The sequence below is a fragment of the Vitis vinifera genome, chromosome 3 (assembly GCF_030704535.1).
Source record: "Vitis vinifera cultivar Pinot Noir 40024 chromosome 3, ASM3070453v1".
Classification (NCBI taxonomy): domain Eukaryota; kingdom Viridiplantae; phylum Streptophyta; class Magnoliopsida; order Vitales; family Vitaceae; genus Vitis; species Vitis vinifera.
The window spans coordinates 5297668-5321414 of NC_081807.1; the positions used below are offsets into that span (position 1 = coordinate 5297668).

At 31.5% G+C, this 23747-nt stretch overlaps 1 protein-coding gene across 1 annotated transcript in view; it reads right to left on the minus strand.

Annotated features, from left to right (window-relative positions):
* Window positions 1-15976, minus strand: part of LOC100258817 (uncharacterized) — a 31651-nt gene extending 15675 nt beyond the window's left edge. Inside the window, exons 1-8 of the mRNA XM_002285169.4 lie at window positions 15576-15976; window positions 14344-14517; window positions 11467-11648; window positions 11129-11234; window positions 10883-10959; window positions 8724-8811; window positions 6684-6873; window positions 3629-3755 (exon numbers count right to left, since the gene is read on the minus strand). Of these exons, the coding sequence (XP_002285205.1) occupies window positions 3629-3755; window positions 6684-6873; window positions 8724-8811; window positions 10883-10959; window positions 11129-11234; window positions 11467-11648; window positions 14344-14517; window positions 15576-15630 (999 nt within the window). The 5' untranslated portion in view covers window positions 15631-15976. The remainder of the gene's footprint in view (window positions 1-3628; window positions 3756-6683; window positions 6874-8723; window positions 8812-10882; window positions 10960-11128; window positions 11235-11466; window positions 11649-14343; window positions 14518-15575) is intronic.
* Between the last annotated feature and the right edge of the window lie 7771 nt (window positions 15977-23747).

Here is a 23747-nt window from a genome sequence, read left to right on the forward strand (position 1 = left end):
ATCATTTACAAAGGACATAAACTATCTAATCCCTATTATGTTCTTTATCTTATATGGCCCCCAAACATCACTATGTATCATGGAAAAAAGATGAGATGGTTTGTATGGTTGAATTAGATAGGGCATGCGAATATGCTTGGATAATTGGCAAATTTCACATTGAAAACTATTTGGACTTTTAGTGAATAATGATGGAGTTTTTTGAGATATAAGAAACTAGGATGTCCTAGACGATAATATCATAACATAACATCACTATCTTTATTAGAACTAAAGACATAAAAAGACCTTTTTTTCACCATCAATTGAGGTTGTCTTTCAATATAATCAGTCACTTTGAAGATATAAAGCCTCGAACACACCTCAACATTGCCAATCATCTTCCCTGAATTCTAATCCTAAAAAACACAATGGTTTGGGAAAAATTTAATAACACGGTTCTTTTCTTGAGTGAGTTTACTAATGGACAACAAATTGCAATCCCAGTTTGGAACCAAAAGAACAGAGTCAAGAGTTAGGTCCTTAGATATGACAACAGAACCTATACCGACCACCTTTAAGAGAGGACCATCGGCTATATGAATCATATAATCCCTAGAACAAGGTGTATAATTTTGAAGAATTGTGGCATCTCCAATCATATTATCAAAAGCTCATAAGTCAACAATCCAATGACTCAAATTTTCCCTTTTTACTTTCAGGGCAGCAAGAAAACTACCTTTTTTGAGTTAAGAATCCAGACCCGAAGATAGAATTTGAGGAATTTGCCACATGCTGGGATTGGTTAAACATTTTTTGCAATAATTCCAATTGCTCTTTGTTGAACGGACTGGAATTAGGTGGTACTAGGTTGTCCTCAATTGTGACACGGCGTCCTCAGCTTTCTCTATCATTTTGAGGATGTGACAACTTCCAATTCGTTGGTTTCCTATGGATTTTCTAGCACATGTCCTTAGTATGACCTGGTTTTCAACAGTGAACACACCAAGGTCTCTTTTTTCTTGGCTGATTGTTGTTAGAAGGATTGGGAGTACCCCAAGCCGCTAAGGCTGAACCCTCGGTGACAAGTTGGTTGGCTTGTGCCCTCAACATGACTTTCTTTCTACTTTCTTCTCAGCACACTTCTAAGGTTGAGGAGTCCTTGGTAGTCATTTCGTATTTGGTCATGGACGAATTGAATGGTTCAGAATTCGCTCTTATACCATGAAGAAATTTGGGGAAGAAGAAAAAAAAAAAAACTTCTTTTATTTTTCTGACACTGTTCAAACTAATTATTACATCGATATTTATACATGAATGATTGAGGTTATCTACCTCAAAAAAATCTAATCCTTGATTTTAGGATAAAGTATCTCAAAAAATCAAGAAATAATATTAGCATAGAAAACAACTGTATGTGGTACCAAGGATGAAAATTTCGGTTTTTTTTGCCGAAATTTTGTGTTTTGGGGGTCGGCGAAACGAAAAAGGGGGGCGAAATGTCGATAAAAGAAATATTCGTAAATTTCACCAAATTTCGAAGAAATTTTGGTAAAAAAAGAAATATCGGCGATTTTTTGAAAAAATCGCCTCCAGTTGGAAAATTTCGGAGAAATTTCCTTTTGTTTCGGTTTATTTCGGCGATTTTTCGCTAATTTTTTGAAAAAATTGGCGCCCTGCACCTGCTGTTGATCCGACGGCTCCCAGCTTCCCCGCATTGATATGAATTATTACATTTTTCCCAATTAATTAGTACATTTTTTAAATCTTGAATGAATCAGTAGATTTTCATATAATTAATTTAGTTTAATTAATTTATTAACTTAATTAACAATATTAGTAGTTTCCCAATTTTTTCAATTTTTTTTTATATTTTTATTTGTAATTAATTAGTATATTTTTTAAATCTTGAATGAATTAGTAGATTTTTATAGAATTAATTTAGTTTAATTAATTTATTAACCTAATTAACAAATATTAGTAGCTTCCCAATTTTTTCAATTTTTTTTTTATATTTTCATTTGTAATTAATTAGTACATTTTTAAAATCTTGAATGAATTAGTAGATTTTCATAGAATTAATTTAGTTTAGTTAATTTATTAACTTAATTAACAATATTAGTAGCTTCCCAATTTTTTCAAATTTTTTTTTATATTTTCAATCGTAATTAATTAGTACATTTTTTAAATCTTGAATGAATTAGTAGATTTTCATAGAACTAAAGGGTCATTGCAATGTAATATGTACAAATTATTGATATTTAATGAAATCAAGTCTTTCATGAAGCTTCATAATGAGTGTACAATTACAAAATTCACATTTCTTATCGATCAACATGATATAATTACATTTAATATCGCAAATTATATCATACATATATCAAATTCTTCAATAAAATAACTTTAAATTGTCTATTATATTTCTAATTACATTGCTATGAGGTTTTTCTTACATTTCCATGAGTTTTGATCAAATTTTGGCATACCGAAATTTTTTTCCAAAATACCCGTCGATATTTCTTTGATATATCCGTAAAATCAAGTTACCGATATATCCATGATTACCGATATTTTCATCTTTGTGCGGTACAACTGGTGGTACAACTGGCGGCACAACTAAGCGGTATAATTAAGTGGTACAGCTGTATGCACAACTGTACTTTCCAAATTTTCACAAGATTATCTTTACCATCCTTCAATTATAGATCTTCCTATTGTGTAATCAACTAACATGTTCTAACTCACAAAGAATTTATGTCAAGTTCCACTTAAGGAACTATTTGGCCACAATATAATTGAACACATTTCCTTAGAATCACCCAATGAGACACATTATCACAAACTCCATAAGATATCATAGTGTTACTATTAAGAATACCTATTACTATTGGTTTCCATCAACAGTGATCTAATTCATAAGGAATACATGATCATTTTAGGATCTCATCCATAGATCAAAACCATTGTAAATTTTGGTACAAGCTCAATAGTCTCTCAAGGTTGAGAAACCACATAGTATAACAGCTTGGTAAAGTCACGACTACCCAATAGTTTTATGTTATGACTCACCATAAGTCTTGTTTAGTATATAACTAACCATACACACTGATGCACTTATCATGATAACCAAGACTAATTATCCCTCCAATTAGGAGGTAGTACACTACAACCTCAAATAGATTGCCTAAGTTTATGAACCGACTATGAACAAATCATCTACTTGCAATGAATCCATAACTTGGATCTTTCATGCAACTCCTAATACACCTAAATCATATGCAATTTAAAAGATGTCAGGCCAAAATACTCAATAGTGTAATGCATGGAATAGGATAGATAAAAGTGAAACTGGAATCATATTAAATAAATGATAAATCCTAATTAGTACATCACATCATGCTTTTAAGGGTCATTAATGGCAACCAATCATACGGTCCTAACTTAGTAATGGCAGGCAATCTAGTGGCCTTATGTAGTGACATAGTTGTTTAGTTAGATCACCCAATTTGGCATAGTTTTTAAGTGGCTTGTAAGAAAGTTTAAATTAAGAGATATATCCAAAATACGGGGAAGAGAGCAATAAGTGTGCAAACTCTGTACATGAATATTCAATAAGCACCAAAAAGTAAACTCAAGTAGGCAGACTTACATCACTAGCATTAACACCGGCATAAATTATTTTCACAAGGACATGGCGTGGTTTGATTGGTAATCTCAATGGCACACGCACTATGCTGGTTGCACTACGGAAATTGTGACTCAAGGTGTGGACAACTCTAGAGACAAGAAAGAATTAAATGTCAAGCAAATAAATACTAAATAAAATAATAATTCTACAAACAAATTGAATGTTCAATAAATCCAATTTTTTTAAGGAAAACCAATATGATGCGTGCATGAAAAGCTAAATGATAATAATGTCAGGAGTGATAGGTATGAAGTGTCAAACAGCAGAGGGAATCATAAGATGAACACAAGCCGATACCGATATTCTGTATATTCCAAGTCAAATACCAAACTCTACAGAATTTTTTGAAGAGCTGGTCAAAAAATCATGTGCGTGGAATACTGTAAGAGCAAGGGAGACAGACTGTTCCTTTATTGTTGCTTCTCTCAAGTTGCCAAATTCATACTCATAATGAGCTTCAGTAAAAATCTCCTAATTCACTGAACAAGGACCTGCTTCTAGGAAAAACCAAACTAAACTACTGAAAAATAGAATATACTGTAATTGCTGAAACTGAATCCCATAAATCCAGAGCAAGGCCTTCTTTGCTTTTTGACTTAAGTCTTAAAGCAACTTGCTTTTAAAGACATTTTAGAAGTTTTTGCATTTTAATTTATCATTTTTTTTAAGACAATCTGAGAATTAATTGAAAAAAGTGATTTTTTTCTTAGTAAAAAGAAAAGGTCACCTTTTCCTTTTCTCTTCTATAAAATCAAATGTTTTTAACATGTAAAAACAAACAACCTAACATTTAATAGCATTCAGATCTTAATAAAAATGAATATATCATCTAGACTTAAATTTTAAACTCCATTAAAACTTAAATTAAAGTCTATTCAGATTTAAATTAAAGTCTAAGCTTAAATGTCTGCATATTTCATTTATTTTGAAATTGCTATGGGTTCACATAACTTAAGTTTTATGTTTTTTAATCTCTCCCCAACCTCAATCTGTTTTTATTTATTTATTTGTTTTAATCAGAACCTCAATCTGTTTTTATATGTAGTATCATTTGACACAATTAATCTATGCACTTGCCAATAAGTTTCCTGTTCTCTACAACAACTGGCATCATCCCAGCTTCCCCTTTGTCTATCATCTGAAATATAAAGGCCAAATGTGCTCCTTTACTCACAAATTTCAAGATGGGTGATAACAATTTCCTCAATTGTTAACTTAGTCAGTCTCAGTTTAGCAATAGCCAAACACTTTGGAGAGGAGTGCATTACAGTGAAACAGTATCAGGTTGATCCCAAGTTCCCAACCTTTATTGAGGATTAATTGCTGCTGTTTAAGTTCTCAAAAATTCAAGAAGCAAACATGACCAAGATCCTCATAATTTCATCTTTTTTACAAATTTCACCCCATTGAACAATATATCAAGATCAACAATAGCAATTTGGATCTAGAGTCATATTATTTTAACATCACAAAACCATAGTAACACATTAAAGTTGGGTGCATTGGATGGTTTTAGCATTTGCCAGGAGTTAGTATGGTCCGCATGAGAGACAAGAGAGATTTTAACTAGCAAGCAAGTGGCACCATTTGAAAGAAAATAGCACAAGAAAGATGTAAAGATATCTTTTCTTTCAGTATAACATAGATGGTAGAAATAAAGTGAAGAATAATATTTCCATGCATGTTGGGGAATTGATGATTGTATGGTATTCAATTTACAATTGTTTCTGCTGAAAAGTAAGAAAGTCTAGGAAAATTGATAAGAAATGTATGCAACTTTGGAAGTCAATAATGAAAATCAAATGCCTTTGACAGAAGCAATGTTGTCTTGGTGGATGCATTGTTGCAGAAGAGATCTTTCTATCTAAACCTAATATCCGTTCCCTAATTTTGAGGATCACATCATAAAACAGGAGGGATTAAGTATGAATCCACACCGTGTGTCTCCTTCCCTGCATTTAGATCATACATTTTTGGTTGATTACACTTAAAATTTATGGTAAGTGCAGTATATAAATAAATTTGCACTCAAATTCCACAAGTCCAAATTTTGAGATCACACCATTGTTTGATCTGTTAGCAGCCAACATCACACTTTATCTGAATTTTGACTTTTTGGCAGCCAACACTAGTCAAGCATTACCATCTAACAGAATAATAGTTCCAAAGGGACCTTGCGCAAGCCAGCCAGATGATAACCAATCATACCGACCCAGCCTTGGGCAATTCAAATAGGAAATGCCCACATGGTCTGGCATATCTCACACTACAATGACCAAAGGATTGTAGGTAATCCAAGGCACAAATAAAATAGTCCACCAAGGATGCCAAAGAGAACATCAGCCTGTGAGCATGATGCACAAATGGAAATGCACTTGTTATGAGGAAAACACCCATAGGAGGAGATTGCTTCCTAGTTTAAAAAGGAAACTAATGCTGCAACATGAGGGAGATACCTACCTATCAAGGAAAGAAGATACAGTTCTCATCATAAGATGAAAGAGACACATATCCCTACCTAAAGGAGCTTGCTTTCCTAAGGAAGAAGATTCTTATTTTGGATGAAGGAGCACCTCTAGATAGATATAAGCTCCCCAAGGAACAAGATTTTAAAAGCTGATATGTATGCCCATGGCAAGCCAAATCATGTGGTCTTTAGCTGTGGATCCAGAAAAGAGACAAGAAAAGAATCTCTTTTCATTTTGAGTTCTAATATTCACTTTTTGACCAACCGCATGTAAACTGTTCAAAATTCCACATAAACCAAAACCTTGTGTACTAGTTACTGCCCATCATTATGCTTTTCTATGACAATCCTCAACCAATATTCCTCCATAATGCAGGATTTTGAAAAATCGTGCATCATAGAAATTCAAAACAGAAGCTCCTGTTCATATGCAGCAGCTATACACTCTTGAGGTTTGCTTATCCAACAAAGTAGTAAACAAATGAATGACCTACTATTCACATGATGCATTCAAAATTAAAACTAGAAGTTCAAGATATATGTACTTACACTTTCTCAAAACTCTGAGGAATTTGGAGATTCAATGAAGCTTTGAATGGGACTTTTCTCCTTGATTTTGAAATAGGCAACCTGTATTTTGCTTCTTCAATGGGAGTTGGCCAATACTCCATTCCTCTCCTGTTTGTGATCCATAAACATGATCCAGCTTTCCTCTCATCACTTATAAGCTCAAAAGCACCTAAAAAAGAATTAATGGTTGGAACATAAAAATTATAACACATGGGTTGAGATTGAATGGCCATTGCACTCATGAACTAGATAAAATTTCATAAAAGTTTTTTAACATCAAGAACTGTACAATAGAGGTACACATTTACCAATAACATCGTCTATTCCTTAGTGCTCTAGGACAAATCTATACATGATAAAAGAAGCATACGGAAAGAAAGATCTAATAAGCCCTCTATAAGTTCTAATCATGCCACTTGACATTCAAAACCGTTATAACATGTTTAAGCTACCACAACCTCCAACCAACCAAAACCACCCCTGCCTTCCCTCCACCCCTTAGCCTTGCCCTAGCCCCTAACAAGGAAAAGCTTAAGAGGTCCTAGTTATCCACGTTAATAAAGCCAAATCTAGAATATGTGATTGTTAATAAATTGGACGTATAATCATCTTCTCTATTCCAATTTCTTTTGTTCAAGAACAGAGAATAGCATTCAAATACTTAGAACAGATTGAATCTTTTGTCAAGCTAACCAATGTACCCACCTACATGATATATCATATTCTGAACATATCCAAATGAGGTTTCAATTTGATTCACAAGGATGACTCATGGCTCTAAAGATAGAACCACCTAGTACACTAACAGATTGCCGAATTATAGCCTGATTAAGGTTACTACAAAATGCTAAAACTGTAGCTAAGTAGCAAACTATAAGCGACATCAATGATCCCAAATATCGTACATTGCTAGCCAAAAGGAAAAAAAAAAGGAAAATTTTTCTCTTTAATAGGAAAAGTATTAAAATAAAGAAGTAAAACCTAATCGAATGGAAAAATTTTATGGTATAAAACCCTTCTCATCAATTAAAATGGGAAACTTCAATTTAAAGACAATAAGGTATTAACCACTCCATAAAATGGGAAGCTTCAATTTAAAGGCAATGTGATATTAACACCTTCTTATCAATTTATCTCAGGTCTCTTTGTCTGTATGCTACCATTCTGTGGTCAGAAAGATTATCCTAGACCACTCCAATGAATCCTCCTAACACTAAGTTTCTGGAGCAAGGTGCTTGTTTCCATTGGAAGAATAGGATTTTTACAGGTGTTCTAGGATTTATATGCAGCAGACAACAATCTGAGGGACACTTCGAGGAAGGAGAAAGTTTATTGAACCAACTAGGGTTTGGTAAAATGTTCTGATAAAAAAATGGATTTGGTAAAACGTGTTCAAGGTGGAGTGTTTTTTAACTGTCCTGATTATACACATTACATGTCTCACATACTTATCAGTATCACAGGAATATTCGGTGCAGCAATGAAGGCTCTTAAGGCAAGGAATAACCAAAAAAAAGGTTGATGAAAGCCTTAAGAACATAATTCAATTCTCGGGTTTAGTTTGAAAAATGAGTTCGCAGAACAAATATTGTAAAACGGAATGCTGCAGCCGTTTGGGGTAAGACCTTAATAATGATGGTGATGATGCTTTGCAAATTGTAAGCAATAATCAGTTCTCAAGCATTCCCAGCTACAGGGAAAGATAAATAGATGAGAAGTCACAAATCCAGGCCATGCAAAGCAAAGAATGAAATCAGTAAGTGAAAAAGGACACTAATCCAAAGTATGATAAAAATCTTACGAAAAATAAACATACATATCTAATCAAAGATGCATATAGGATGGGAAATGGGCAAAAATCATGTAATGTGAAAGAGAATTACATGTATGTGTGTGTGTGTGTCTGAGAGAGAGAGAGAGAGAGAGATTGTGAATTTGTGAATCTGAATAACTGAAATTGTTCTCCAATTTCCAGAAAAGAATATATTAATTGCTTGGCAAAATACACTTAAGACATACCTTTCACCACCATTTCCATTGACACATAACCACCCATTAAACCAATAAATTTAGAATCCACGCTTGAGCCCATCTCAGTTTGAACAAACTGCAACAGTTACATAGCAATGGTATATAATTTGGGGGAAAAAGAAAATAAATAAAAAATAAAAAAAGAAAAGAGATAGAGAGAGTGATGCTCATATCAACACATAATAGCATTGTGTCTCATTTATATGATGATAAAAGCATTTGTCTCTCGTGTTTAATGAATGTATATCTCCTCATAATAAAAAGGAAAATATTCTTGGATCAATACATAACAACACTGTGTGCATCATTCAAGAAAAGCACAAAAGAAAAAGAGGAATGGATGCTTGGATCAATACTGAACATTTTCCATCATTCATTGGATGGTGGAAGTAGTTATCACTCAATTTTTTATTTTTTTATTTTATTTTATTTTTATTATTTGTTTAAGGTAACAAAGAGATTAAAATAGAAGGCACCTAAAAAATGGGCCACAAGCCACTTCATAACAATTGCTTTGAGTTACATACACTAAAACCTCATTGTAGTCTTTTCATTGGATTTGATCTGTGAATCAATCTCAGCTCTCTATAAATACTGATGTAGGCACTGATTGAAGGGAACAAAAAACAAACAATAAATAAATAATGGCTTCAAATGGTTGTTCGCAATAGCCACCTCAAAGGATTTGGGTGTGCGATGCTAGGGAGCAGGCTAATAATGAGGGGCTTTGGAACCCTAGTTTTGTAAGGAGTTTCCAAGACTGTGAGTTGGGTTGTATTGAAGCACTTCTTTTGTGTTTGCAAGGTAAATTAGTGAGTAGGGAGGTAGATGACAAGGCAGTGTGCAACAAAGAGAGACAAGTTCTTAATTAAATCTTTCTATGATGAGATAGTTCAAAGGGGTTTAAAATCTTTCTGGAACAATGCTTATTTGGAATCCCTGGGCTCTAACAAAAGTGAGTTTTTTCATTTGGGAAGCAACTTGGAAAGGGATTCTAACTAAGGACATCTTCAAGAGGAGAGGGTGGACATTGGGGAATAGATGTTTTCTATGCAAAGGTATGGAGGAATCTTATGATCACATCCTTATTCATGGTTTTAAGGCAAGTTTGTTATGGTAGTTGGTCTTCTCCTTGTTTGGAGTGGTCTGGGTGTTGCATACTTCAGTCCAAGCAACACTTCTTAGTTGGCATAGTTGCTCTGTCAGAAAGAGGAGAAAGAAGGCATGGGATGTTGCTCCCCTTTGTTTGTTTTGGGCTATTTGGAAAGAGAGAAATAGAAAGGCTTTTGAAAATGTTGAGCTTTCAAATCAAGAGTTGAAGTCCTCTTTTTTGCGTAACTTTTTAGAATGGACCAAAGGTCTAGGGCTTGAGCCCTTGTCTATGATTGATTTTATCGATTGGTTAGGTTGGCACTAAGGGTAAGGTTTTCATGTTTTTTCTTTGGAGCGCACATGTATACTTCCTGTGTGCTTTGTGCAGCCTTTATTTGGCTCTTTTATCTATAGTGCTCTTTTGCCTATAAAAAAAATGGTTGCCTCAATGTATATCCATTCCAAATGACTCAAAAAAGTCTATTATAATGTACTTCCACAGTAAGCATATATTTTCAATCTAAAAAACCAAGCTTAGATATTGAAGAAGTAAAATCATGAATACAAAGAAGTTCAATTTTTTTATTATAATCAGATTTCCAAAGCACACTAAATCCTCAACTTCAAAAACATGATAATTTGAAGAACTCAACCAAGAGATTCAGTGAATATATGAAAAGAAGAAATTCTCATCCAACATCCGGTAAACAAACTATGCTTCAGGAGAGAAAGTAGCTGAAATGAAAAACTGCAAGGATGGATTTATCAATGTTGATGAGAAGTTTTCCCCCCTCTTTTGATAGGCAATGAAAAGTTTGAATACCTGACAATGGCCAGCCAAAGGGCCAATTGCTTTTCAGGTTAAAGAAGATGAGATATTGTTCAAAAAGGGGTGATCCAATCCCATCAGACTGGAAATTCCAAGAAATCGAAGGCATACATATGTGCATATGTACCATGTACATAAAATAATACAAAGTTCACGACACAACTTAAGAGTACATTCTAAAATCTCAACAGTTCTCCTTTCACAATCCTAAAATGTTTGAAATTACCTCAGGGCAAAGCACATTGACACGAATTCCGTGGCGTTTATAAGGTGCAAGTGATCTGGTAAATAGAACCACACCACCTGTGAAATAAAACCTCATCAGGATCAAAAAGCATATGAAGAAGCAGAAGATAGATGATTGTGCACATGCTAGGATCCCATATTTGTTAATCAGTGCATCATACAAAGGTAGAAACCAAAAAATGTTTAAAGGAAAAATCACAAGCCTAAAGTTATAGAAAAAACAAACCTTTGGAGGCAGAGTAGATAGGGTCAACATACATCGGATAAAGACCTGAAGCAGATCCCATATTAATAATTACACCAGGCTTTTTCGCAGCTTGCATGGTTTGAATCTGTTATCATTATGTGACAGTTAGCAAATAGAATGATTAACAGAGATTAGGATTTTAGAATATGTAAGTTTCAAAATTCGAGTCTCCTTAATGGGCTCAATCCACCATGATAAGATCAATTATCAGGCAAACCATGCTAATATATGTAAGTATCTAAGTTAAAAAGAACCCACTTCTATTAAAACCTATAAAATGACAGTCAGCCTTGAAAACCAGCCAAATTCAAACATACCGCCAGGCGAGTGCAGTCGATAACTGCTACCAGGTTCACATTAATGGTTCGTCTCCACAAACCAGAGTTCTCAGTTTGATCCTTATGGAATGGTTCATGGGTACCAATTCCCGCACTGTTTACACAGATGTCTAACCCTCCATATGTTGCTAAATGCTTCTTGAAAGCAGCAGCCAATTCTCCTGTTTAGGAAAGATACCAAAACTATTTGAATGCTGCTGCCTTATTGTGAATTTAAACTAATCCATCAATATAAGGACAAAATAACACTAAAATATTGAAATACTAGAGAAGAAGTTCACAAAATAATAGTAAGTTTGCTATGAAAACATCCTACTTATTTTGCATAAACTCGAATAATAGGTATAGATACCTGATCCTCCAACTCTTTTAAGATTAATGAGCTTTAAAGCATGACTGGACTTGCAAAACTTAAGATTTGGATAGCTGATAACATAACAGCCTCTGAGGTGTAACTCAAGTGGCAAGGGGATTGGGTTGGGGATAGGGAAGGTTTCAATTTTGTTTCATGTACTCAAAAAAATAAAAAATAAATAAAAATAAAAACAAATCAAAACAAAGAAACAAAATGCCAATAAAAAAAAAAATTGAATATTCTAATAATTTTCCAAGATTTTTGGCATTAGAATCTTAAACTAATACTAGCAATGAGTGTTTCCCTTGGTAATATATCATCAGTCACTTCCAGTATTATATCCTTATATTTACCTTACTTTTGGCAATGGATATAACATTCCCTCAACAGCATCCCAACCCTTGAGATTTGCCTATGTGGAGAACTTATGAAGGAAATGCCAACATTGTCGTTGGCCTCATCTGAGAAATTTTTAAAGCATGCCTTTGACCTTCAACAAAATAAATGTTTGAAGCAACCAATATTCAATCTAACTCCTAAGTGTGAAAAAAAAAAAAAAAATTGATACCATGGCTGAAACTTGGTTATCAAACAAAGACAAACAAATCTTACCCCCATAAATGACTTGAGTTCAAAACCTTAAAAGATATCACCTAGCATGTTGGGAAACTTAATGATGTTTTCTTGTTCTTCCTTCCTTGATAGTAAATGATAACTCTTTAAATACATGAGGAAAATAACTATTTACTGATATTAGAGTTTATCTGAGACAATTTCTTCCAAGACACAAATAAAAGAGCAGGACCTATTGCTTCAACAAGCACAGAGCAGCATGTGTCGCTTCAACCAACCTAAGAGGAAGGTTGGACCATCATGTCTCATGGTAAGGATTCATGTATGTTAAGACACTAACATGTCCCCCCTTATGTGCTGCCCCATAACCACACATGGAGAGAAAAGCCATAGGTTACAAACTAGAGATAAACAGATGAGAGACTCAAAATTGAGAACTCTAGTTAAACAGAGCTTTGGGACTATGTTAAGTTGCCAATTTGACCTTAAAGTTTAAACTGTTCTGGCCCACAATATACGCTAGGAAAACAATGTAACGCATATTTCATAATGCATCCATGGTTGACCCTTGCCACACTGGACAGAACTGCAAGCATTAGTTAGTGCTGCAACTATAACTTTTCCTTGAACTACTGATAGACTTTAAGCTTGTGATCCACATAGCTTGCTGCAGGCCTTTGTCCATGATAAATACTCTATAAAAATACCTGGAAGGCCATGTTCAAAGAGATTAAATTTCAAGCTACTGGACTAGAATTCATGCCCCCTTTTAGATTGAAAATGCCTATGCTTTATATAACTTCCATCTCTCAGCCTGTAGAACTCACCCCCTAAGCTAAGATGAATCCACATCTTTATGGTTTTGTGCATTACACATCTTCCCTCAACAACCCACCATCTCAAATAAAAATTAAAATAAAAGAAAATAGTTTCTCTTACAATCATCAATTAAAATGAGAAACTTAAAAATAAATAGTCTAAAGATGATAATGAGGGAGGTGATCAATAAAAAGAGCTGCCAAAATAGAATTGAAGTTACCTTATTTACTACAAGTTTATTGTTTCTACGATTCTTTTGCTTTCTTCAATTAAAAGATGTGATTTCTATGAACATGATCTACTCCTCATGCCCAATCGATTTAAAAGAGCTTTGCAATTGGCCCTCTCCATTGTCAACACATACCAAAGCCTTAATATTTATATCCTTGTGAATTATGATTGGATTTGAGAGAAGTAACAATCCACGCCATAAAAAAAAAAAAAAAGAAAGAAAGGAAGAAGAAGGGCAATGCCACGGCAGAGGGTCCTTAATGTGATGAATAGACAGGTTTAGAAACATGAATATGGTTTCGCCAATGACTTTTTGTATGGTGGCCATCCCTTTCCTCATAGGCTTTTCTGATTTTCCGCTTATTTCAGTATGTCCATTTGATTAATAAAATTTACCATTTTCGAAAAAAGAGTGACTATAAAAAAGTGCAAGAAACATAAAAATCATAATTCTTGATTAAGTACATCTACCTGAAACTATATAGCCTTGAATATTCTGTCTATACAAAATACAAATTCCTGGGGCAATTTAATTGTTATATGGATGTGCTGATAACACATATGAAGCTAGAACAGATCCAAGACAATTTTTTTTTGATAGACAGAACAGATCCAAGACAATATCATATACCTTGAAAGTTTTTAACACAAAACTACAGAACATTAATGTATAAAAACCCCTTTAACAAAAGGAAAATCGGAGAAACTTTGTTTCCAAAATGATTTCTTCTACAACAGTGATCTTAAAGATAATGCCAACTTCCAACATTTAGCTTAGATGGAAAAAGGAAATAATAAAAATAAAGGAAAAAAGAAAAACTGGTTGGACTAGTTCAATTTCATCTTATACTTCACTAACAAATTACAAATTCACTTACTTGTATTAGTCACATCACATCTTATGAACATAGCAGATGGAAATCCCAACTTCGGGTGGAATTTGGCATTCTCTTTTTCAACAAGGGATGCGACTTCCTTTCCCCTTTCTTCAGAGAAGTCAACCACTGTAACAAATATTCCCTTCTCTCCCAAAGCTAAGCTAATAGCTTTACCTACATGTCAACCACCACATTACAACCAAATTATGCAATCTGCTACTTTCATTGATTAATAAGACTGAAAAACTAAAATATGCATATTGCGCAAAACATTACAATCAACAGCAGCTACAACACTTGGTACCCACGACAATTAAAAAGAGGAGCCAAGTCCTATAATATAAGAAATGAATCCAGTCACATTTTAGAATTTGCAGGATTCCATTATGCATCCTCTTGATAGATAATATGTTGTCTACTCTTACATTCATACCTGAACATGATATTTTTATATATTAGTGAAGCAGAACAAAGGATCCACAGCCCAGTATATCAGACTAACATATATAAGCAATCCAAAATTCTTACATAAAACAGATAAATTATTTAATTAACGATGGAAACCCTGATACAAAATCAGGAAGATGAGTTCTCAAAATTGAAGTGAAACTCCCATTAAAGAAAAAGTACATAAGGAGTGAAGGCAATCTAATACTCCTAGTCCACTGCCAAACTGTGTACCAACACCGCTATATTTCCAATCCCAAACTGTTAGTAAAACCACGATATCCTTTGTTCAAAGACTCCTTCCTCCTTCGTTGCTCAAGCAGTATAACAATGGGTATCAATGCATTCTCCAGCTTGCTCATTAGCCATGATTGTGTTCTTTCCTATATTTCTTTATTTTGCATTGTACTTCATTACCACCAAGGGTTGACTTGGAGATAACATGCAATCACTATGGAGTATTCTCTGTTTTTTTTTCCTTGAATTATACTAACGAGGGGAAAAATAAATCCATGTTTTGAAGTCTAAAATGGAGGCCATACAAACTCATTCCAGCAATAAAACATCTTGATACCAGTTACTTTTCTCCCAGCACAATCGCTAACCAGTTTTTTGCCATTTCATGGCAATTATCAAGAGAAATCAGTCCACTCAATCAACCTTCAACTACATGCTAAGAAGGTCAATTCCTTTTGCATCGCATGGATTTCAACAGAACAAAACAACACTACCGATTACTCGATCAATCAAAAACTCAAGATCAAATTCTCGATCATGTGATTTACCAATTCCAGAGGCTCCACCGGTGACCAGAGCTGATAGACCTGGTTTGAGCTCCATCCCTCTGCTGCTCCAGGAGACGGCGAAATGAAGATCGAAGACTCCGCTATGCTTTCCTCGAAATCTTCAACCCGCCTATATACTGAGCCGGCCTCGGGTGCGACCGTGCGAACCCCTGTTAGAAATATTATCCAATAGTCTCTGTCATTGACACGTGTAAATTTTGAAGCGGCAGACCCCGTTTCGGTGTGGGACAAGGTCGATTCGCTAGTCTCGTTGCGTAAACTGAAGCGACATCGTATTGTACTGCAGGTGCTGGCTCAAATCTAGCGAGCGGAGTGACAATACTGCAACGTGGAAAAGGTGCAAATATTTTTGTTTTTGTGAATCAGAATGCATATGCTTTCAATTATTCGAATCGTTAGGTTTTTCGACAACATGGAAAAAAATAAAACGCTTTAATCATTTTAAAATTTATTATTTTCAAAACGAACTTTGATGGTGACAAGTGTCGATCAAATTTGTCAAAGCGAAGTTCACACCGTACGGACCCTTTTTATATTTTGGCAATAATAATTATGAGTCAGATGGATAATTAAGATTAACATGTGAAAATAATATCACTCTAATTAATTTGAACAATTTTTATCTCTTCACATGGGTAAACAAATGCTTAGATCGCTCATATCTAATCTACGATTTTCAAATATTATATAAGAAATATATATTTTTTTTCTTTTAAAAAACAGTGGAAAAAATATATAATTAAAATTAAGTATAAATTTATGCATTTTCATATTCTTTAATTTTTAAGTAAAATATAAAAATAAATAAATGTCAAAATAATTATTTTTATTTTGTAAAATAAAATAATAAAGAGAATAAAATACGAAAGAATAAACAAATGTATTTAAAGAAAAATAAAATAGAATATAGGAAGATAACGAAATGAATTTTCATTAAAGGTATCTTCGAGTTACAAAAAGATATATATCAACATGAATGATCATCTACAAGTTCCCATAATCCAATAAATTTTCATATTTTATAACACTCCCCATTTAATTATCATTAAAATATGTCTCATTAAAACTTTACTAAGAAAAATCGTATAGGAAAAAACCCTAGTGAAGGAAAAAAAAAGTATAATATTATTTTGGATTACTACAACGGTCTAGTTAAAAACCTTGTTAGTAAAACCCAATTGAACAAAATCCGGATGAAAAAACAAATAGTGTAGCGTGATGATATTCTTATCAATTAGTTCTCTCTCATGTTGACATGATTATATTTTCTCTAGTAGCATAGTATAGAGATCTTTGAGTTGACGTATTTCAATGGGCTTCTTAAGTATTGCAGTTGACAATACCTTTGTGAATAGATCTACTAAATTGTCACTTGATCTTATTCGTCAAATAGCAATTTCATCACTATTCTAAAGTTAATGAAAGTGAAAGACTTCGACGATATATGTTTAATTTTATCCCTCTTAATGTATCATTCTTTAATTTGTGCAATGCATGCAACATTATTAACTTTGTAGTATTACCTCTGATGGAGGATAGTCCACATGTTTTTATTATTTGCTTGATTGGTCTCAATGATATTGTCGTACCCACCATAGATAGATACATACCTCATTTTAGATCGAGCTTTGTGGGGATCTTAAAAATAGTCAGCATCTACATATTCAAGCAATTAAGATTTTGGTCATTTAGAATAACATAGGCCCATGTTATTGTAATACATGATTGACTTTATTCTAATGTCTTTGAGTTGGTACAAAACTATATCTCACAAATAAATTAACAAGGAATGCAATATATGGTCGTGTATAATTTCCAAGATTCATCAATGCACCAATAACACTGTAATACGGTACTTTTGGACCAAGTAGTTCTTCATTATTTTATTTATGACAGAAGATGTCTTTTTTCACTTCAAGTGAATGAATTATCATCAGATAACTTAATGGATGTGATTTATCCATATGAAAGTCTTTCAATACTTTCTTTGTATATGTTGACTAATAAATTAATATTTCGTTTAAAAAGTACTTGATTTGCAGGTCAAGGAAAAAAAAATTTGCTTTCCAGGATCTTTCATTTCAAATTTACTTTTCAAATAGTCAACTATTTTTGTAAGCTCTTTAGGAGTTCCAACGAAATTCAATGTTCCACATATACTATAATAATTGCAAATATTCAACATAATGAATATGCATGGACAAATAAGGTAATACATGTTAGATTTCTGAATCCATTATCACCCAAAACACAAAACAGGATATATGTATATCAAGCATTCAAAAACATTCCTTTAATCTTTTATCTTTGGATAGGGATCCAACCTGAATCCATTTTGACGTTTTGATGAAGATGTATGGATCTTCTAAGGCTGATGGAGGGCACCACCTCTGGATTATCTCAGGCAATGGGAGCGGTAGAGAGAGCGGTTTAGTTCTTTTCAAAAAATGTGATTATCACAAAAGACACAAGCTAAAGCCCTTTTATACCCTCCTGCCTTAGGGGACCATACCCATTGGTTATTGGGCCTCACGGGCCTTAGGCCCATCATCTAAAGCCCGTTATGGCATTGGGCTCTACACATTAGGTGGCCCATACTCAAGATTAAATCAGAAATTGCATGTTAAAATATAACTTAATCCTAGACAATGTTTAATATATTGTCGGTCCACATTTATTCTATCAATACATACATACTTCTCACTTCAAATATTCATTGAAGTGATCGTACCACATGTATTTGGATTGCTTAATCGATACAAGGATTTTTGTAGCTTGATTGAGTATATGCTACAATGTTTTGAATTAGTTGCTTCAAACATTTGAAATCCTTCAATGATTTTCATATATATATGTCATTATCTAAAGATCTATGTAAATATGTAATAAAGACATCCATGAGACGCAAATCTAGTCTTTTTAAGACTGTTAAACAAATTAGATATCTACATATGGTTGCATCCATCATGAGATAATATGTTTCCTCGTAATCAATACTATGTTTCTGCAGGAAACCTTGAGTTATGAGTCACGTTTTATATCTCGTGATTTCATTTATATCCAACAATTGACAACTTTAGGCGTCTGAACTACAAGTCTGAATACTTCTCATTTTTCTAATGAGTTTAATTTTTTCGGGATGTATTCTTTCCATTTTAGCCAATCTTTTCTATATTGACATTCATTCATAGTTTATACTTTGGGATCCTCGTCATTTCTTAAGATGTCAATAGCTATTTGGAAAAAAAAAAAATATTGTCAATGGCAAGTATTTCAATCCCATTTTTCTCCATATATAAGTAAATAATTAATATCTCATCAATATCACGTATTTGTCACTTTTTATGAGCTAATTGTAAAACATATGTCTCTCATAAGGCTACTTGTTTAAACTGTGCCTCCTCAAGGGCTACTTGAGACTGATCAATCATTTTAATAACTCACTTTATGTGCAACTTCTTTAAGAGTGCCACATTATATTTATTTTTCCTCGTGTTTTCCTCTTCTAAGAAATATGTTTGCCTCTTTAGGGTCTGCCACGCTTCAAGCATGCCTTAGACTCATTATTTAATTGTCATTCAGGGACATCAACTCATTATTTAATTGTCCTTTAAGGACACCAACTAATTATTTAATCGTCATTCAAGGATATCAATGCATTATTTAATTGTCCCTCAAGGACATCAATTCATACTGGAATATTATATATCAATGAAAATGATTTTGTCAATTTATTTACATTAATGAAGGCATTTGGTAGTTAATTTGCAAGTTTTTACAAATAAATAATTTTTTAAACTTTCAGTTCACATTGATTAGTACGAGGATCAAGATAAGTCAAAGTCAATGCATTCCAAATAATTTCACACTGTTTTTTTGGAACTAGCTCTTCTCCCCTTAACGGTGAGAAAATTGTCTTATTAAAATGATAATCCGTACAACATGTCATTCTACCTTTTAAGTGCATAGGTAGACTAGCCATTAAATAAAAACTTTTGATTTTATAATGTACATCTATACGGCCTTTTACATTGAGGGACCAAGTTGGTCTTACAAGATTCTTCTGGATCTAACATCGTATAAAGTGTCATTCACATAAAATCAAATATTACTAGCGACATAGTATTAGCTTTCTTGGAGCCTTTAATCAGGTTCCTATCACATAATATGGTATTAACATTGTTTGCCATCAATGTTGTGTAATTAATGAGATAATAGTTTCATCAAAATAACAAGTCATAAAGACACCGTCTTTATAGAGTTAATAAATATTATCATAGAGAAAAAGTTAAAATCAATGGAAAAATATTAGTAATTAATGATGATTTAACTTAATAAGTTGTGTAAAAGCAACAAAAGCATATATAACACAATAAAATAAATATGAAAAATATAATTTAAAGTTACATATTTCTTAAATAATATCACACATTTGATTTTGTAAGTGTGAAACAATTTATACATAAAATAACGAGTAAGTATTTCAATAATCAAACTAATTGTAGTAATAGATCAATAATTTTATTGAAAATATTATTATGGTCTAAATCAATGTGAAAAATTAGTTCATAAATCAAAATTTCAAGAGAAACATATCATGATTTAAAACATCTTGTTGTCTCAAAACTTTAATTGAAATACTACAAATCCATCTGAACATATATGTAAAGATACAACATAATATATTGAGAACAATAGTTGAACCTATTGTAATTTCAAAAATATTTTTGGATAATGAAATTATTACATTAATAAAAATACCATATGTGGCAACATGTAATAATATATATTATTTTATATAACTCAAAAAATTTCAATCATAAAAACATGCTATAAAGAAAATTGACATGCGAAATCAATTTATTAATCATATAACCAAGTCATATATTTCACATGTATCCAAAAAATCTCAATTTTCTAAATCAAAAGATTATTGTGTATTTAACAACTAGAATAAAAAACATTCCAAATTATCACATCTAATACAAAAATATCATACTTTCATGCAATCCAAAATTCCACATTTATATGTAAATTTTTCTACTAATGACAATATAACTTCCAATAATATAAATTTATAAAAACTATAAAACATTTACCTATTTGTATAACTTGGTATGCAAAATATTAATCTTTTGATAATATGTAAATATTATCTATATGCTTGTTATCATAACTTCAAACTATGATATATTTCATTATAATTTTCGATTATATAAATTTCATAAAATTGTATAAAATTGTTAGTTAACAATTTTGTTATCTATAACTTCTAATTATAAGAAACTACGTATTAACAACTTTGACATAACCTTTGATTAGCACAAAAACTATTAATTTTTTTTTTCATAACTTTGGGTTATAAATAATAACATTTATCTAACTTCTGGTTATATAATAAAATTAAAAATTGTATGCACAGCTTCTGGTTATGAAATAATTGTTAATAAAAATTAATTTTCATAATTCCTATTGTGAAAAATAAGTAAATACGAAATGAAAATTAAAAACCAATATTTTTCATAACTTTGAGTTATGATTATTTTGTCAAAACAATAAAATATGCAAATTTATACATATCTTCAGGTTATGAACTATTTTTTTATGTAAATTTGTGCATAATTTCAAGTTCTGAACTATTTATGTATAACTTCTAATTACACAATATAATTAAAAAAATTAAAAGTTAATATATTTCATAGCTTCAGGTTCTAATTATTTTGTCAGAACAAGAAAATATTTAAATTTATACATAACTTCATGCTATGAACTGTTTTTTTTTTACGCAAATTTGTGTATAACTACAAACTATGAACTATTAATTGTGTAAATTTGTGCATAGTCTTGGGCTATGAACTTTCATCATATAGTTTGTACATAGTTTCAACCTATGAACGTTTATTTATTTTATAGATCCTGGTTATATAATATTGTTTGGTATAGCTTCAAGTTATACTGTATAATTAAAAATAAATAATTAGAGATCGTATAAATAACTTTTGGACATGTATTTGTAATTTTGTAATTTTTACCATAACTTCTGATTATGAATTTACTCCATAATTTATAATTTATCCCATCATTTTTTTTTTGTGAGAAGAAAATAGAATTGTTTTTATATTTATTTAAAAAGAACGTATTTTTATTTATCTTTTATAGAGATTAATAGAGAAAAATATTTATATTTTTTTAATAGAGATTATTCGTATTGATAATGTGTTGTAAAAAAAAAAAAAAAAAGAATAAAATGCGAGAGAATAAAATAAAATATTCAAAGAAAAATGGAATAGAATATAGGAAGAGAACGAAATAAATTTTCATTAATCTAGGGAGTTAAAAAAGATATATATCAATATCAATCATCATCCAAAAGTTTTCATAATTTGATAAATTTTCATATTTTATAACGTTTTTTTTTTTCCTTTTTCATATATTTTTTCCCTTTATATTTTTCTTTTCTTAAATTCATCAAAACCAAATAAGTCTTTTTCAAATTTCTTTGCCATTAAACAAGGCAATGATTGATTCATGTGACAGTACCTTGACTATAAAAATTAAAATTTCTCATAGCTAATAATGATATGTGATTCAAAAAGGTATAGTGTAAAATTATTTCCTAAAATGTTATGATTTAGGTATTTCCTTCTACTTAAATTTTAACACATTATTATTTTATTTTTCTATTTTCTATTTTTGTCTGTTATACTATTGTGATGTCTCATATAGAGTTCCTAACCATTATATATATTTAGGTTTTTCTCAATTTTGTAAATATATTTTAAAGCCGTCAAGTATTTTTAGGTTCAAAACATATAATATCACGAACTGTTTTCAATAAATATTCTAAATTTTATATAAAATATAATATACCCAAAAAAATATATACCAAATAAATCATACCCAAAAAATCAATTTTGTAAATATATTTTAAAGCCGTCAAGTACGTTTAGGTTTAAAACAAATAATATCACGAACTATTTTCAATAATATTCTCAATTTTATATAAAATATAATATACCCAAAAAAATATCTACCAAATAAATCGTACCCAAAAAATCTACCAAATAAATCATCTTCTTAATAATTTGGGGATGGCCTACTTGTTTTGTGCACTTGGATAACAATGAACAATGACGCGGCATCGACTCATCGACGAGCCCTTTACCTATGGGGACAAGTCAATTTTTTTTTTTTGTAATGTATAGCCTCAACGCCAAAAGCAAAGCCCAAAGATCCCCGCATTTGACATTTTTTTTCCATCTCATAATATTATTTATTCTAGGCTTTGTTGTCACCTTGCCTAAAGTATGGTTGAATCAAATGAGAGGAATCAGTGTGCCTTTTTTTTGTCATTGTAGTGAATAACAAGACAAAGCAAACCATATAAATAATGAATACTTTGACTTTATTGAATGTATTTTTCCTTGTCGGTTAATCATTCACTTCAAAGTTGATACGTCTCCAACAGTTATTTTTTATAAATTATTTGTCCTCCAATCTAACTGATACTCCAACCCTTCCCGAGTAAGAAATGTATCATATCACCACGCGCGCACACGCTATATTTTTAATAAATTTGTTTAGTTGTTCTATTCAAGTAACCGCTTAAAAAAATAATTATATAAACATAAAAAATAAAATATTATATACAAAATATATTTTTAAAATATAAAAAACAAGTTAATAATACATTTTAAAACAAAGTTTAAGTGTTTAGAGAATCTTTATTTTATGGCATATTTATTTTTCTATGAGTTAAGTTCGGATTTTTTTTACTAGGCAACTGAATTAGTATGTCTAATTCATCATGCTTAAATATAAAAGATTTTTTTTTTTAATTTGACTTTAAACTTAAACTTTACATGGTAACAAAAAGAAAACGATGAATTTTCATGCACTCATATAAAATATAATTAAAAAAAAACTTATAAAAATAATTAAATTTTTATCCAATAAAATATAAGATAATCAAACATAATATCTATATCATTAAAATATAATATTTATATCATTAAAAGATAATACGTGAATAATCAAAATTATATGAAATATTAATTATTTTTAGATAATTGATTGAAATTTATATTTTATAAATTTGTGTTCTTATGTTTGTGATTTTATTTTATATTAAAACATATTTTTTATTTACGA